The sequence below is a fragment of the Habropoda laboriosa genome, unplaced genomic scaffold (genome assembly GCF_001263275.1).
Source record: "Habropoda laboriosa isolate 0110345459 unplaced genomic scaffold, ASM126327v1 scaffold309, whole genome shotgun sequence".
Classification (NCBI taxonomy): Eukaryota; Metazoa; Arthropoda; class Insecta; order Hymenoptera; family Apidae; genus Habropoda; species Habropoda laboriosa.
In genome coordinates this window covers 936,195-953,649 of record NW_017100481.1, presented here as the reverse complement: position 1 = coordinate 953,649, position 17,455 = coordinate 936,195, and the positions used below count along the sequence as shown (strand labels likewise).

General features: G+C 43.3%; 1 protein-coding gene across 1 annotated transcript in view; it reads left to right on the top strand.

The window, feature by feature from the left end:
• Positions 1-17,455, top strand: part of LOC108576044 — a 28,601-nt gene that overhangs the window by 8,749 nt on the left and 2,397 nt on the right. The window contains exon 2 of the mRNA XM_017938989.1: positions 11,386-11,801. Coding sequence (XP_017794478.1) covers positions 11,386-11,801 — 416 coding nt within the window. The remainder of the gene's footprint in view (positions 1-11,385; positions 11,802-17,455) is intronic.

The window sequence follows — 17,455 nt, the reverse complement described above, 5'->3', positions numbered from 1 at the left end:
GAATTGCAAAAATTATTCAAATTGTTCCAATGACATTTTCAAATTTTCTTGAGACACTCTATTCTCCACGTTAGTATTTTTAGTCACCGAAGAATTTTCATAAAATTTTAATATCTCTACACAAATGTCTATTTATAATTCGATTGCAATACATTGAGAACGTGAGAACAAGCCCGAACACCGCCCAATGCATTCGTTTCCCGCTACAATAATCAATCGAACCGCGCCAATTAATCTAGACCCGAGAAACTCGCGCTAAACTCACCGGTGCTCGATCTTTCTCGTTACAATTTATCCATCATCTCCGCTCCCAACGGGGAAAGAGGGAGTAAATAAAAAGAAAGGAACGGAGAAAGAACGCTTTCAGATCACCGGGGGGACATTGTACTTACGGTCGATCGGTGTCGGGGCTCGATTAATTCCGCCGACAACGAAATCACGAGTCACGTAGCCAATAAGAGCGTAATCAATCGGTCGAGCGAGCCACGGAACGTTTTCCTCGACACAACTTCTGCACCGCAGAATCCGATCGAGCCGTTGCTAGAGAACCGGTGGACAGAATTTATTGGGTAATCAGATAGTCGTAGGAAATCGATGGCAGGCCTCGCCGTGGCGCAACCTTGCTCCTTCATTTTTATCATTTTCCCGCTGCCTGTATCGCGATAACGTATCTGCCAATGGCCGTTTCCATACCGGAGCGATCGTTGTGTTCGCGAACGATCCTTACACGCGGAGAACTCGAGAGCGAGCAAAGGGGAATATTGTTGGATTGTTCGGAGAGTTCGTAGATAAATTTAAATTATCGCATCTCTGTTTCTAATTGAGATAGCGATAAAAGTTGGACGGTATTTTTCTCGATAGTTGAAGGCGAATCCAATGCACTGCTTAAATTATTCGTAAGATGAACAGGGGTGGATGTAAGTCGAATTATGTTTTTTGCGCGGGTGTTGAATTTTTCGTGACAACGCTCCATCGCGAAAAATATAGTTCGCTTTGTGTTGAGGGGTTATATTAAATAAATGACTCGTGAGGAGTAAGATAGGTAAATAATTATATTTTAGACGATGTTCACAAGACGGGCGCACAATTAGAACTGCATACAAAACGTGGTGACAGTGTGCACATTTATACCTGGGGTGTTCGCAGGCACCCCCAAACCATATTTAGCGGACGTGTCATAAACGTAACGTGAAGAAGAACTCGCTTCTTCCAATGTTTTAGGATGTCGAGTTTTCCACGCAGTACTCATAAAACATTTTGCTTCAACACTTTGGGAGTAATTTTAGGAGTGCGTTGAATTTATCTTCAAGTAACGAGTAAAATAGCTTTGATTTTTGTCGCTATCTCGATTAGAAACAGAGATACGTCAGTTTGAATTTTTCTTACATTTCGCTACTTTCCTAATCACCCAATAGTAGCGTTTGAAACTAAATATTTTTTGAATATAGAATTTTTTGGAATAACAGGATTATTATTTGAGAACTCTAAAAACTCTCTGGAATTGAGGACTAAGAATCTTGGTTTCACAATATTAGCAAAGAGAGACAACGTTTACTGCTTCGCATAGTATACTATTATAAATACAAAAGCTACAACTTGCTTTACTTCCTTCAAAAAATGAGACGAAGACGAGCAAGAATCTTCGATAGTTTTTACCTCGATCAGTGTCAACTATTTTGCATTGGCGGCCTAGAATTGCACTCGCAAAGAGCGATCATGTCGCAGAAGGAGGAATTGTTCGTGTTTTTCTAACACCGTTATATACGCGAATTCGCAATTACCCCGCGTTCGTGTTTCCCCGACTCTCCCCTATATACAGTGATCGAAAAAAGTATTCATACACCCTATAAAATGGAATAAGTTTTTTAAAATTGGGCCAAACGACTTGAGTTTTTTTTAGAAGTTAGAAAGATCAGTTTACTAGATGATGTGTAAAAAAATTTTTGAAAACACTGCAATTAGTCGGAATCGCGAAGAAAATAGCGAAGGTCGTTTTTGCAACTTTTTTATCTGAGCTCGTAATGAAAATCGAAAAAATACGTTTTGTAGATCTATGTCAATTATACACACGCTGAAAATTTCATCGAAATCGGTGGATGGAGAAACAAACGACAGGCATCGAAAGATGTAAGAATCTGCAGATTTATTACAGTTCTAGGCCGAAAGTCGTGAAATAGTGCGATTTTCACCATCTTTAACCGTTTGTAGCTCATAGCAACATTAACCGATTTCGATGAAATTTTCCGCGTGTGTATAATTGACATAGATCTACAAAACATATTTTTTAAATTTTCATTACGAGTTCCGATAAAAAAGTTGTAAAAACGGCCTTCGCTATTTTCTTCGCGATTCCGACTTATTGTAGTTTTTTCAAAAAATTTTTGACGCATCATCTAGCAAACTAATCTTTCTAACTTCTCAAAAAAACTCAAGTCGTTTGGCCCAATTTTAAAAAAGTTATTCCATTTTATAGGGTGTACGAATACTTTTTTCGGTCACTGTATGGAGCACTCTGAAATTCTGGACCAAGAATCTTCGTTTAATATTAATTGGCAGACCTTGAAACGAACTTGTCGAAACGACGAAAAAATCCGTCCGCGTGATTCCAGGTGGAAGAAAGACGAAGAGAATGAAAAGAAAAATGGAGCAATCGATTGTCCTCCACGTGTAAGAACGTGGTAGGGGACATTTATATCGGGGCCCGGAGGTTTTACGAGATTTCCGCGAAGCGTTCGAAAGTACCTGATTCCGTGCCGGTTCGAAGTAAGACGCAGAATCCCCCTCGCCTTTGTGCGAAAACGTTCACCGTTTGCCGCGATTTCAGCAACGTTACACGAGAACGATCGTCCACATCCTGGAGAAATCATCGCGCATTTACGACCCTGCTTCCCTCCAATGGGCTCAGGATACGATATTTTCTATAACAGAACGTAAACTACGAAGTTGCGCACACATAAATTCAATGGTTAGGCTTTCCTGCCGCGGTGACTCATTTGCGCATGTACTTTACCGGAGAAATGCGCTAAAACTGGATATCTACGGAAACCTTCTTTTTTTTTCTCTTAATGAATAAACACTATCTAACGTGTTTTTATATTTTTTGTTTTTTTTTTAAGTAGGAAGAATGTTGGAATTAACGGAGGAGGATTGGAAGTAATGTTTAGTTAAGCTGTTAATTGAGGAAGAGGAGTTAGGTTGTCATTGGTTAACGAGTATTATTTGGTATTTCTTGAAAAGTGGGAAGAATATTGGAATTACCGGAGAAAAATCGAAAATGATCTTTATTTAACGTGGAAACTTGGGAAGACGAGTTAATTAATACTTAGAATACAATAAAATATTTATCGAGGGATTGTTCGTTTTTAATTGTATCGTTAAACAAATTACATCATATTCGCATTTTCGAAAATCGAAACAAAGTAACGGGTTACATTTTTTGTCCATTTTTAATTATAAATCTGTGGGATTTTATTTTTCTTTGAGAGGTGGACTCTGTTAACACATAAATACCAACATTACAAATAAAATACCCCACCAAACACCACAATTACCCAGAAACATAACGCAGCAGTGACTCCACATACCATAAAGAACCACAACCTCCCTCTACTTCCCGTGGAAGTTCCGAGATTCATTTTCAGTTACAAACTCCGTCACATTCCCATTCACCAGAAGTAAAACAAAGTAACTGCTCGCAATTTTTTCTCACTTTTAATTACAAATCTCTGTTTGAAAAGTAGATCCGCTTGGCAGGTTAATGCCAACGTTACAAACAAAATACCCCACGGAACACCACAATTACGCCAGCAGCAGAACTCAGCGGTGACTCCGCACGCCATAAAGAACGCACATACCCTCGCTCTGCTTCCCCGTGGAAACTCCAACGTCGACGTCCAAATCGCGTAAAAATTAATCTGGTGCCCCACTCCGGTTGTAGATCTGACGAAACGATCCGATCGGTCTTTGATACGACGCAGTTCGACTGTGTTCCGTCCCATTGTCCCGGAAAAGTGGCAAAAGAGTGGCACGATAAAAACCTCCGTGGCTCGTATAATACGCGGCGGCACACCGCGAGCGTTCTCGCGCGCGCGCGCGCGTATGTGCATAACACGTGTGCGTGTGTGTGTGTCGCGGCTGCAGCGGCCTTGAGAGGGGTTCTTTGTGCAGTTGAGCGTTCACTGCATCTCACGTATGGCGCACACACGGTGCACGGTCACGCGTGCACACACACACACGCGTCGTGTGGATCGCGCGAGCGAACGAGCGCCGCTAGGGTTGACGTTACACGTCCACTGTAACAAGTTGCGTTGCACTTACGCGTACAAAGGGCGCTCCGTGTGAGTCACGTGCTCGCATATGCCGGGGAACAAGCTCGATTCGCTCCCACTCTTCGCCGTTTTCCCGTGTCTCTCTTGTTTCTCTGTTTCTCTCTTTGACGGAACGCGTGTTGCACACTGTACATTGTCTCTCTAGCGTCACACACACTCGAAATTTCCCACTCGTTCCACGAATTTTTTTTTCTTCTCGTCGTTTTTGCTTCCTCGAGTTCCTTCGGGTTCTCTCTCGTTTTTTTCTTTCTTTTCTTTACCCTTCACGGATTATCTACACCGCTCTATCTCTCCGTGAAACTTTTTTTTCTCTCTCTCTCTCCACGTCTTCACGAACCCAGTTTTTTTGGTAGAGGTTTTTTTTTTCTTCTCTTCTTCTATGTTATATCTTCGTCCCCCTTCGTTCGTCTCTCCTTGTTCTTTATATATATACCAGTGCAAGCCCCTCTATACGCGTGTATACGGGTTCTCTGGTTCTTTTTCGTCGATTCTAACCAGTCCCTCGAAGCGTGCACCTCCTCTCAGAACCACAGTGCACGCGCGAGACCGCGAACGCAGTGTGCGCGCGGGTGTTCGCCACGTGCGCGCTGCACTTTTTGCTCGGGACGCTTTTGTAGGACGCGCGAGCACTCGTTCCCTTTTTCGAATCGCTCGCGGTGCCGAGTTCTTTAAATCGTATCGCGAGAAACGATCGGAGCAGCGACTGAATTCCGAACTTCTAATCTGGACAAAGGGGATACATACTGAGAATTTCTCTGTGTAAATCAGAATTTTTCCATGTTTCTTAAAAACACAGATTTAAAAATATGAAATTTTATTGTGACAGGAGCGAAAGCTGACCGCCTCAACTATTTAAACTCCAAATTTCTAATCTATACCAGAGAAAAGTTAAGATTTCTCGATATTTTTTAAAATCGCAGATAAAAAGAATTGAAATTTCATTATGACAGGAGCGAAAGCTGATCGCTTTAACTAAATTCCAAATTTCAATTTACCTAGGAGAAAAATAAAAATTTCTCAATTTCTCTTAAAATAAAAATTTCTTAATTTCTCTTAAAATCACTGATAAAAAAAATTGAAACTTCATTGTGATAGGAGCAAAAGCTGATCTCCTTAACTATTTAAATTTCTAATCTACACAAGAGAAAAATCAGAATTTTTCCATGTTTCTTAAAAACACAGATTTAAAAATATGAAATTTTATTGTGACAGGAGCGAAAGCTGACCGCCTCAACTATTTAAACTCCAAATTTCTAATCTATACCAGAGAAAAGTTAAGATTTCTCGATATTTTTTAAAATCGCAGATAAAAAGAATTGAAATTTCATTATGACAGGAGCGAAAGCTGATCGCTTTAACTAAATTCCAAATTTCAATTTACCTAGGAGAAAAATAAAAATTTCTCAATTTCTCTTAAAATAAAAATTTCTTAATTTCTCTTAAAATCACTGATAAAAAAAATTGAAACTTCATTGTGATAGGAGCAAAAGCTGATCTCCTTAACTATTTAAATTTCTAATCTACACAAGAGATAAATCAGAATTTTTCCATGTTTCTTAAAAACACAGATTTAAAAATATGAAATTTTATTGTGACAGGAGCGAAAGCTGACCGCCTCAACTATTTAAACTCCAAATTTCTAATCTATACCAGAGAAAAGTTAAGATTTCTCGATATTTTTTAAAATCGCAGATAAAACGAATTGAAATTTCATTATGACAGGAGCGAAAGCTGACCGCCTCAACTATTTAAACTCCAAACTTCTAATCTATACCAGAGAAAAGTTAGGATTTCCCGATGTTTTTTAAAATCACAGTTTTAAAAAATTGAAATTTCATTATGACAGGAGCGAAAGCCGACCGCCTCAACTATTTAAATTCCAAACTTCCACTCTCCCCAAGAGAAAAAATCAGAATGTTTCTTAAAAGCACCTCAGAAAAAAAAAAATTGAAATTTCATTATGACAGGAGCAGAAGCTGATCGCCTTGAAATCGAAGGGAAAGCGCGGCGAAAATCGCGCGCCGCGAGATAACAGATCGAAAGTATTATATCGGCCGCCTCGGGGGGCATAAATCAGAATTAGGCTGGTCGTATATCACGCGCAGCTCGCTCGTAAATCGCTCGGCGACAGAATCCGCGCTAATAAGCGACTTGTCGGATCGATAATTAGCCAAGATCGTTATATAAATCGATTCTCAAACATTGCAAAAATTCTCCTTCCCACAAACCTTTGTCCCCCCTCTACACACTAACATTTCTTAACCGAAAAAGCGCCAGATAGAAAGCACGCAACTGTTCCACGTTTGATACGTTCAAATAAACGGTGTTATAGGTACAGCCGTTGTTTTGCAAGCGGTGAAAAGTCTTCTGTGTTGAAGATTTCGCGATCTAACCGATCAAGCTTGAGTACAAGCGACGATGTGTGGCCGATGAGCGTTCCAGCTCGAGTTGCACAAGTGAAAGAGTGCCACGGCGAGAGTGTTGTGGCCTGAGTCTCTACAGCTCGGCGAGTATCGAGCCGCGGCGCGGACGTTTACTTGAAATGTCAAGGATGCAACCGCGAGCATGTAGAGAGCGCACGCGCGCGAGCGAGCTGGCGCGATAAACGGACCCCATGAGAGACAATGGCGGCCTGAGGCGCGGAGGAATTGTTATTTTGTCACGCATGCCTTCGATTTACGTGCACGCCGCGTTCCTCCCGCGAAAAACCCAGCGTGTTTAAATGTTTCTGCCAGCCCACGGGCGCGTAATGGTATTCCGTGGTGTCGAGGATGCGTTCGATTGGTTGTTCGCTGTCGATCGTATCGATTATTGATGAGGAAAGACGGTTTTCGTTGGATCGTTGCGGTTATGAAAGTTGAAATTGACGGAGGAGGTTTGGTGAAGATTTTTTTATGATTGAAATGTCACGTTTGGATTTGTCGAAGGGGTTAACTGTGTTTTAGGGTGACAGTGAGTTTGGTTTAATTTAGATTGAGTTGCTGGTTAGACAGTATCATTGTCGTGTTTTTATTATGCGCACGAATATATAGAATGCGTAGATAAATGTGAACAGTAATATGTAACAGGTGATAACAATATCAAGAACAATACTTAATACTTTCTTTCTCTCGATTCATACGTATAATAAATTTTTCAAAAGAAAGGTTATAAAACAAATTAAATATTTTTATTATGCAGTCGAATATATAGGATGCGTAGATAAATGTGAACAGTAATATGTAACAGGTGATAACAATATCAAGAACAATACTTAATACTTTCTTTCTCTCGATTCATTCATATAACAAATTTTGCAAAAGAATTACACATTTTTTAAAGAATGGTTATAAAACAAATTAAATCTCCTCCTTCCTCGAAACCCGATTAACTGAATTTCCTCGCTGAAATCAAGTGCACTGTGAACAAATGGATGAGCAAACACCGCCTCACGAGTGTTAGTATAAATAGAATGCTGAATGGAAAGCAAAAGTAGAGCACCCATACAACCATCCTACACCAGTAAAAAGTATTACATTATAAAAAAGGAGTACTACAACCTCTTACATATTATTTCAGAATAACTTAACGTCTGACGAAATACCTTGCATTATCGGAACACACGCTCAGCCATCGAACGCGTTTAACCCGCCACGACCGAGGTACGGAAACGAATAATGGAACTAGCAGATGAGTCAGTGATACAAGCGCGATTATTCATACGTCCGCGTAGTGCGATGTAGTTCAAGCTTCTCCGTGATTCTATACTGCGAAGTATATGTTCAACTGTTTCAAAGCGTTCTCACATCGACCAGATAACGTTCTAGCTGCTCCAAAAATTCCGGTTGCACTCTGTTTACGAGTACCATTTCGCGGTTCGTAAAACGCGTTACTGCGTCCGAGGATCGGCGCGAGCAATAAACCGCTAGAGAGTCTCTCGCTACGAATCTCTCGTTGCCCCCGAGAGCCTCTTCGTTAAAACTAATTATCAACTGTAGCCCTAACCTCTTCTTCCCCTCTCGCTCTCTCGTGTCCCGCTCTTAATTATCGAAGGCGTCGTAAAAAGCGTTTCGTCCCTCTGGCGAACTTGCATTTCTATCTACCGGTTCGCTCACAGCCCACAATTACGCAGCGTTTATCTGCTTTCGACGCGGGGAAACGACGAAGAGACGTGTCTGTTTTTCGGTAGACGATGATAAAAGCGTCGAAACGCGTGCGTTCTCCAGACATGCTGTCTGCCGTGGCTAGCCGATATCGAAGCGTTTCCTGACCGGAAAGATACCCGGACGAGCCTCGAGGTTTCCGTAGGCATGTTAGTCGTACTGGAATTATTTTTTGGTAGCGCGTGCTCGGTCAATTATTGCCCAAATTTTATTGAAACGAGTTTGTTCGAGCTATTGTAGTATCGGGGCCTCCATACTAAAATATGAAACCGACAAGGGAAAATAGAGAGGGAGTAGTTGGCGTAGTGTGCAAAGCCTCGGCTTGATAACCCGAAGGTCCCGGGTTCGAATCCCATTGGGTCCTCAAAATTTTTTTCCGTCGATTCCTACACTGTCTGCATATTATTGTAATTCTCCCCCGTTTCTGAAGGCAAAGGGTGTTCACAGAGAGTTTGAAAAATCACCTTGCCGGGAATATCCCGATCGCAAAGAGTTAGTTAACATTCGCATTTTTCCGAAGAAACACACTCATTACATGACTCCTCTGACGGTACTTCGCGTTGAAAGTGTGCGTGTATCTGTGTGCAAGTACGTGTAGATCGTGTCGAAATCACGGAACGAAGGCTATCGGTCGGAGCGTTGTAAATTTTCAGACAATCATTAGCCAACAATGTGGACGGTTGCCATTACAGGGCAACTCGGTTGGGTCGTGCGTTGTCTAGCCAACGTGTGGCATTAAACCTTATAAGCGTGGCCCCGTCGTCAGCGTGCGTAGATCGTAGCATTTCCATTGTGTGACGCAACCACGACTCCGCAGCCGCGATTAATTATCGATGGCAAATCCAGATACTGGTTTGAATAGGAGCCGGACCCGTCGCTCGCGTATTTCGTCGATTACGATATCGCGCCCGGCCATCTGTTTTCAGTAAGCAAGTAGGAAAGATCGCTCGGAGTGATCGAAGTTGCCCGATGATGAATCGACCGAGCTTCGAACTTATCGGACAATCGGAGGAAAGTTTGAACTTTACGTCGGGACGGTTCGGAGGATTATCGAGTTGAATTTCGCCGGGAGATTTATAAGAGAGACGGCGGTGGAAATTCGACGCGTAGATTTGGCCCGAGCGATTGATATATTATTGCGGTCGAGAGTGATCAGACGATTCGGATATCTTGTGTAGTCTAGGTAGGCTGGGATATTTGATTCGAATAATCAGACGTTTTAGTAATTCGCGTTGTAGATCGCGAGATAGGAGAGAACGAATGTATGCGATTTTTAATCGTTTGTTCGAATGTCGTACATTTCGTAGATTCCGATCTAGGCGGGTTCAAAAGAGTTTAAATCGTTTTCAATCTATCTGTAAGCGTTCTATCAACGTTCTCAGAAAATTTATTGTGCTGTGTGGGACATTGAATCTCTTAGATATGACGTTAAAAATCGGTAGAAAGTTTACACCGTTGTTCGTAGGTATTGGAACACGCGTTATGTTTGTGCAGAAAGTATTATGTGATTGAAATTGATTGACATCATGTATCAGTGAAGATAAACGTACAGTCGGTGGAATAAGTATAGTGCAATTGTAAATGGTGACAGTGATAGACAACTTAAAATTGTCAATTAGCATTTTTAATGTTTGAAATCTTTTCTGTGCCTGAATTGACGTGTTGTGATGGCATGGTGACTTATCTTCTCGTATTTCCGTCAATCCCCTTGTCAACACACTGAAAACACGTTTACTTTGACGCATATTTAATTCACCGACTATACTCTTTATACTACGAGATTCCAGACTGAATAATTTTGTAATGACAGTTTAGGTTCACTTCACATTCAGTAAGTGTTCTAATACTTATGAAAGGGAATGTAACTCGCTGCTCTACCTTAGTTCTTGGAAATGCAAGTGTAACTTCCTGCTAAACCCTTTCGCTCCAGCACGCTTGTGACAAAATCTGCTCGTAAACGAATCGTGTCGCGATATACAGTCAACTGAAACTTCCACAAACTTTGTGACGAATAGACTGCTTACTTTTACTCATTTATGAAAAATTTAAAGGTACGAAAATGCGCAGAATGCACATATTAAGCAGAAAGATATGAATAAACCCAAAATATAGCAAAACAATTACCTATCTAGCTTCTACTTTTTCAATCGTACTCATAAAAATGCTCAGTCTGCTGATGAGTTAAAATTGTTGCGTCGTGGACTTTGATCAAATGTTATGACCAGGAGTCTGGCGCAGGTTGTTGATAGTTCTCGTTGGTTCGAGGTGGAATGAAACTTGATTGTCGGGTTAGATGTTTTTCTTTCGGTTCGTTGATGTAGATGTTTGATAGATGATTTGCTTTCGGTTCGTTGGTAGATGTTTAGTTGAAATTCGGTTATTCTTTTTTTTGACGATGTGTCTCGTGCACTCGATGTACTGTTAATACTCGGTTTTCAGGTGTGTAGATGTATATATAGGAATTAGGTTGGTTCTGATTGGTGGTTGTGTTATGGAGGTGGAAAACGTGGTGTGTTCGGCTATTGGTCGACGAAAACTGTGACCTTTTGGTAACGAATGTTTTATGGTCCCGAGTGTTTTTGGGACCTATTGTCTGAATGTCGCGCTGGTGAGTCCACGGGGGGAATATTGCGGTCTTCCGAACGTCGGCACCTCGGTCTGGCGGCCAAATGTGACTAAGTGGCTTATTACTATAATCCGCCGAACCGAGACTTCGTTGCGTCCTCATCAGGTCGCAACAAAAATTATTTATTGAAGCAATAATAATAATTATCACACGTGAACGCATACTCATCGAAAGGGTTAACAAACTCATTAAATCTCCAACAAATCTCGTTGCATCCTCTCACAAAACATAGACTCTCGTCAAATTCTCGAACCACCAATCTCAAACGACTCTTCCTTTCATTTTTCAGACCGAGTACCGCGACGAACTGGCGAGGATCGAGTGGTCCTGGTGGACTCTGACCTGTCCCGTCTGCCTCTGCCGGACTTGGTGCTGTCCGCTGTGGAGCAGCTTCCGGCAGTGACGCCCCAGGTAACCGTGTCCGCTCCCAGCAGCCCAACTAGGGACGCGGCGTTCCAGTTTCCGGAGTGCAGCGGTGACGAGAGCGGATTGGCACCGGTGCCAAGCCCGAGGCCACGGCCACGAAGACGCAGGCTCGCCTCGGAGGGTGGTGGCCCCGCGGCCACGAAGAAGGGACCCGTCGCAGAGCCGACCTGCAACAGCTGCTGCGGCCACTTTGGACAGGCGTTCAACGAGAGCCAGTGGGCGAGCGTGGGTGCCAACCTGAGGAACATCGCCGACGACTTCCATGCGTCCAAGACCAAGGTCGGTGGATTTTTCAATGGTTTTGGATGATTTATTCGTTTTTTAAGGAGTTTGGTGTTGGTACTTGTTTATTTACTCAGTTTGCGGGACGTTGCGATGCAGAATTAAGTGCAGAAAGGATCTGAAATAGTTATACACACTTATCTTGATTTGCAATTTTTAAGTCAACGAGGTGACGGAAGATTTTGCATTGCGAGGTGCAGTGGAATATAAATTGAGCCACTTGACTCCACTTTTTGATAGTCTTCCAATTTTAGTGTCAAAGCACATGCTTTGTGCTTAATTTTCCATAAATATAACAAATGTAATAAATTTTATTTTATGGAGTTAGTCACTTCGGTTTCTGAGAGCCTCAATTCTGAATTACAAAGTAATATTAAATTTGCTACCATCTCTTTTTTTGGATTTGCAATTAAGTTTGAAGTGATCAGTAGCACCTTACATCATTTGGGTGCTAAAAAATTTCTAACTTATTTCTGAAAATTGCACAGTACGTAGCCCGAAACCGTTGGCCCACAAAGTACATACGTAAATCGTAAATTACGATGCATCTCATTGCGGTACTTTTTTATCACAATTCCCACACCACTTCACTAGTATCCTTCAAAACGAATTCGCCGCGAATGGACATTACAAGCCGCGATATCGTCGAGACCCCCTCGTCCCTTGTCCAAAAGAATAAAAAAGCCTGCCGCTGCCTCTTTTGTTTTCAACTTTCCGCGGTTGAATTGCCGGGCTTATCGTTATACCGGGGAGTCTAACGCCAAGTGTTTACGACGCGAAGAGTACAGGTGCGAGGTACGCGGCGTAAAAATAATTGCGTTGCGCGCTGCCTGTCACAATTCCACTCTCACCCGCGCGGTGCTTTTTACTCGTCGTAAAGCCACCCCCTTGTAGCGTTCGCTGTTATAAAACCGTCGGAATATACAGATGCCAGGTCCCGGTGCTCTGTAAAATAGAAATTCGTTCCCCGTGGCATTTTTACGTCGTCAATTTCGAAATTAATTTCTCCCTCTCTCCCATCCCCTCTTCACTATCAACACTCGCGTAACGCCCGAAATTTCTCGAGACAAGAGGAACGAGTAATAGCAATTCCCGGGGAAATCGATCTGACCGCTGGTAAGAATCCCTCGATGGTCGGAGGTGGCATGGTCGCGATATCCACACGATTTAATGGTCCCACGAATGATTCAGTATCTCTCATTTCGCCGCGGTGTTGCTTCGCCTCTCTCTCTCTCGGTTACGGAAGAAAGGAGAGAAATTGGCGGCTGGAGTGGGTCAGCCGGGGCCATAAACGCGAATTTAGTTATATCGGTGGCACCGACGCTGTCCCACGGGCGCAATAAATATCTGCTCGCCACCGTTAAGACGTCTAGTATTGCTCCCAGCCTGTATGACCCTGCTAGCTAGCCGCCTAGCCACTTCATCACCACGTTCCCGCCCGCTCCTTCCTCTTTCTCCCTCTCGGTTCGTGTCTCTCTCTTTCGATCGCTCGATCAAATATGTATCGACGGGCGCAAAACGCTGCACCGCTGATTTTACGAGGCTCCCGGTTGTTTGTCGCGAATGGACGCGCGCGCGCAGAGGTGAGAAAAATAGGACGCCCGACGGGTTTTATGGCCGAATTCCATTTTTACACCGGCTGGATGAAATTGATCGCGCGAACTGTCGTAAACGAATTACGGAAAATCGACGATAGATATGGAGGTTCTTGCGGATTCCGATGGATTGGATTTCTATGTTAGACTTGCTCGATTTAGAGATTTGTTAACCCTTTACCTTACCTAAACGTAGAATTCTTTTTACCTTTGAATTTCATGGAAATAAGCTATGAAGCTTCTTTGACTTTTTATTAAAATATTTCTCGCATTTTGCATGAACTCGTAGGATACTCTAATACCTAATAATCCTCGGTGTTTATCACAGGCACGACTTTCTTTCATCTTATCTCGACGATAACCTGTGTTACGAGTGTAACGAACCGAAGAATTGGAAGATCCAAAAGAAGCCTTTCGATACGACTTTTTATTCGCCAACCTTACAATATCCTCCGCAACTAATGCCACATTTTTTCCCCCAAATCTTTATCACAGCTACGAACCTATTCACAGACTCGTCGGAACTTCCTCGGAGCGCGTTACTTAATTTCCTCGGTAGTCTAGACGATACCGCGAGCAACGTTCTCTCCTAATGGTCAAGCATAAACGAACGTAAAAACAGACCTAATCCCCCGCCGGTAATCATCGAATCGTCGCGAGAGAATAGTTTCTCCGGGGGAACGATTATTACGGTCGGTTGTTCTTTTCACTCGCGTACGTCGACGAGGGACGTAGAAGAAGGCGGATGGAAAAGGAGTCCTTTCACGGTTTTACGAGATTCCCCGTGATTTGCCGTGACCGATCGGAAGCAAAGAAGAGCACGGCGGCGCGTCGGGGGCGGAGTTAGAGTACGGCGAACTCGATCGTTCGGAGAGACGAGGAAGAAAAAGATGAACAAGCCGGAAGGGCGTTCCTTCTTTTATCCCCGTCTCGACTTTACTCGCTTTAAAGGTCCGCGCCAGCGTGATACCCAATCGCGGAGCGTCTAATTATTGCTGGTTAAGTGGCGGTAATTGAAGGGGGGCGAACGGATCCGTGAAATTGAAGAAATCTCGTCGGCTAGCTGGGTCGGCGGATCGGATACCGATCGGCTGGGTAATTCGAGGAGTGGCTTGTTGATAATACGAATCGTGGCGAATTCTCCGCCGAGGGAATTGTCTCTCTCCGTGGTGTCTACGGCGCGCTGTTTGCGTGCCTCCCTCTGGGGGAATCGAAGTGTCAGATTAATCTGCCGATGTCCAAGAGGAGAGACGTGTCTTGTGTATCCTCGTGTTTCCTGTGTAACTGGTAGATTTGTGTCTTGTACGTGGCTTTCTCCCTCTCTTCGGTTCGTCCCTTGCTGGTTAGGTCGATGTAATATTTGCCGTCGAGATTCTTTTTTCTTTTTCCTTTCGATAAAATCTCACGTTTCTTCGTATCGCGAAGATAAAGATTAATAGATGTTATCGATTTTTCCCTTATCTCAACATTGATAAGCACCTTTATCCGATGAAATCTGTAATTGTTCTCCTCCGATAAGGTATCAAAGTCCAAGGAGTTAAAAGTACTTAACCGCGATAGAAATCGGAGAATGACTGGGAAATCTGGGAATTAGGTACTCCGGGGAATTGATCTGTTTTTATCTTCAACCACCACAGACGGTATTGATTCATCGTTCGTCACCCCGTTCCTTCGAGCCTCGTAGCGAGCTTCTCGATGCAGAAGTCGATCGCAGAACGCGTCGGTCGAGTGTAAGTTACGAGCCACGGGTCCCCGTTCTTTCCCCATTCGTCATGGGAAGCCACCGCTTTACATATGCATGGAGAGTAAGCGAGCATGTAACGGCTAAGTGGTCACATCCCCTTACGTGAAAGTTAAGTGGGCATGGCAGCACGAGCCGTGGCCACGGGCCGAGAAAATTATCTTCAATTATCTCGTGCAATCGTGGGCCCCTTTTGCTCTCTCTCTCTCTCTCTCCTTAGTATTCGCGATCCTCATCGACCTCTTCTCCACGCGACTCGCGAACCTTTCCGTGATTTATTATCCAACCAACCTATTCTACGCTCTGTGAATTTTTCACTTAACCTTTTATCGAAAGCCGACGAGGAAATTCTGGCGAAATAATTGATAGTATATTTCGCCAGTGAAAAATCATCATCCTCCGTTATATCGACAGGGTGGAATATCCAAGTAACACGATTCCTCGTTCCGAGAAGTCCTCTCAATACCGTGTTCCCGGTAACACCGAGGAAATTACACCGCGGACGAGATAAAACGTCAGATTTCCACGAACGAGGCGCGATTTAGCCGCCTGTACAGTTAATGAAACGTTTCGCCGACATTTATCAGTTATTCAAACGATCGGTCGACGCGCAAATTGATACATTAGGCAGTCGGTAGCGTAACGGATCTCTTGCTTCCCGACGCCGCGCCGGCAAGAAGTTGTTCCTTCGTGCTTCTTGCCGTTTCTCCGCGCAAGAAAATCGAGTTGTCCCTTCTCTGGAGCACGCGATCGGGACTAAGTTCGTCTTGTAATTTACGTCTTATTTCCACCTGTTCGAATGGTATACCTTACCAGAGGAGATTCTAAGCGAAGCGTGGATTTTATCGTCCACGGTGCGTTGCACACTTGCTACCTTTACATTTACAGCTCTAGCTCCCCAGCGTTCAGACCGCAAACCTCCGTTTTCCATTGGCTTTTTCTTACGCGAAACGTCGGCCCGATCGGCCGTTTCCACGGTGAGCCGCGCAATTACGTTGCACAACAGTCACTCCTGGCCTCCGGTAGTCGGCGAGGCTTCTATGCGGCCACTCGCAGATATTCGTTTATTATCCGTGTCATTACGGTGGATGTTGAGGTCTGGTCTAATGGTTATCGAGAGGAAATTTGTAATTGTGACGAATTTTTTTTACTTTTCTGGGTGTACGAGAGGTGCAGGCCTCTTTCGCGGTCATTTTTTAGCGGCTGTAATCGAGAGGCAATTTTAATCTGTTAACTGGGGAGGAAGAGTTTCTATTAAATGTCTAATTATAGTCTGGAGGGATTCAATTTTCTCATCTGTGCTGGGAGTTAAATTAATATATTCTTTTTTTTTTTAAATAAAATGTCTTTTCGGTTTCAAATCATATATTTGCTGAACAAATAAGTAAATAAATATTGGGTTCGTGCAGACTTCGATTTGAATAAATTAAATTATACGATGTTTGCATATATTCTGCAAAATGATTTTTTCATGTCTCTTTCTTATTATGAATTATACTGTTTCGAAGGTGGAAGAAAGCAGAGTACATTTCTGATACTTAATGTATTTATCTTACAGAATAAAGAAATTACTGCTTTAAGATATGAAATTTACTCATTTACTTAAAAATCTGAACGAATTTTCCAGACAACCCAGATCAATATTTATTCTTTTTAAAAAACAAGGAGCTTGCTCCAAAGAGGTTTCCCACACGAAGAAGATTCACGCGACGAAAAATTCGATTACCGCGCGACTTTAGAATCAGCGATTAAATCCACGAGACAAGACTGGCTGGTCCGCGCGCGTTTCCTGTCGCGTCTGAATTATTAATCGTCGCCCGGATACTTGCATTAAAGTTGCTAGACGGCCGAGCCTTCTCTAATCCTCGCATTAATCAGCCGCGTGTAACGCGTTCCCGAACCGCGCGAAACCGAACCGAACGGAGAAAGAGACGTTTTACAGGCACGGCGAACGATATTCAGCCTGTTACGCAACCGCCACTGCCACGAACAATTAAAATTTACCGTCCAGGTAACGATAAACTCCGACAACGTAATCCCCGCGACCGGGTCGCGCATAAATTTCACGTTTAACCGTCGAACGAAGCGCGAGAGGCGAAACCGCGCGCTCGTTGCCCAAGCCAGGGCGTTCTCTTCCGGGCCCGGAGCAATAAAACCTGGCCGCCATCTTTTCATACACGCCTCTATACACACAGGTAACCAGAGAGAAAGTCCTCGGAGTCGCAGGTGGCTCGATGATAACGCAAAACCGAGAGACGCGTGAAACCGTTGTACACTTGGTTCACGCTTCCTCGACAAACGATTCCAGATAAAAG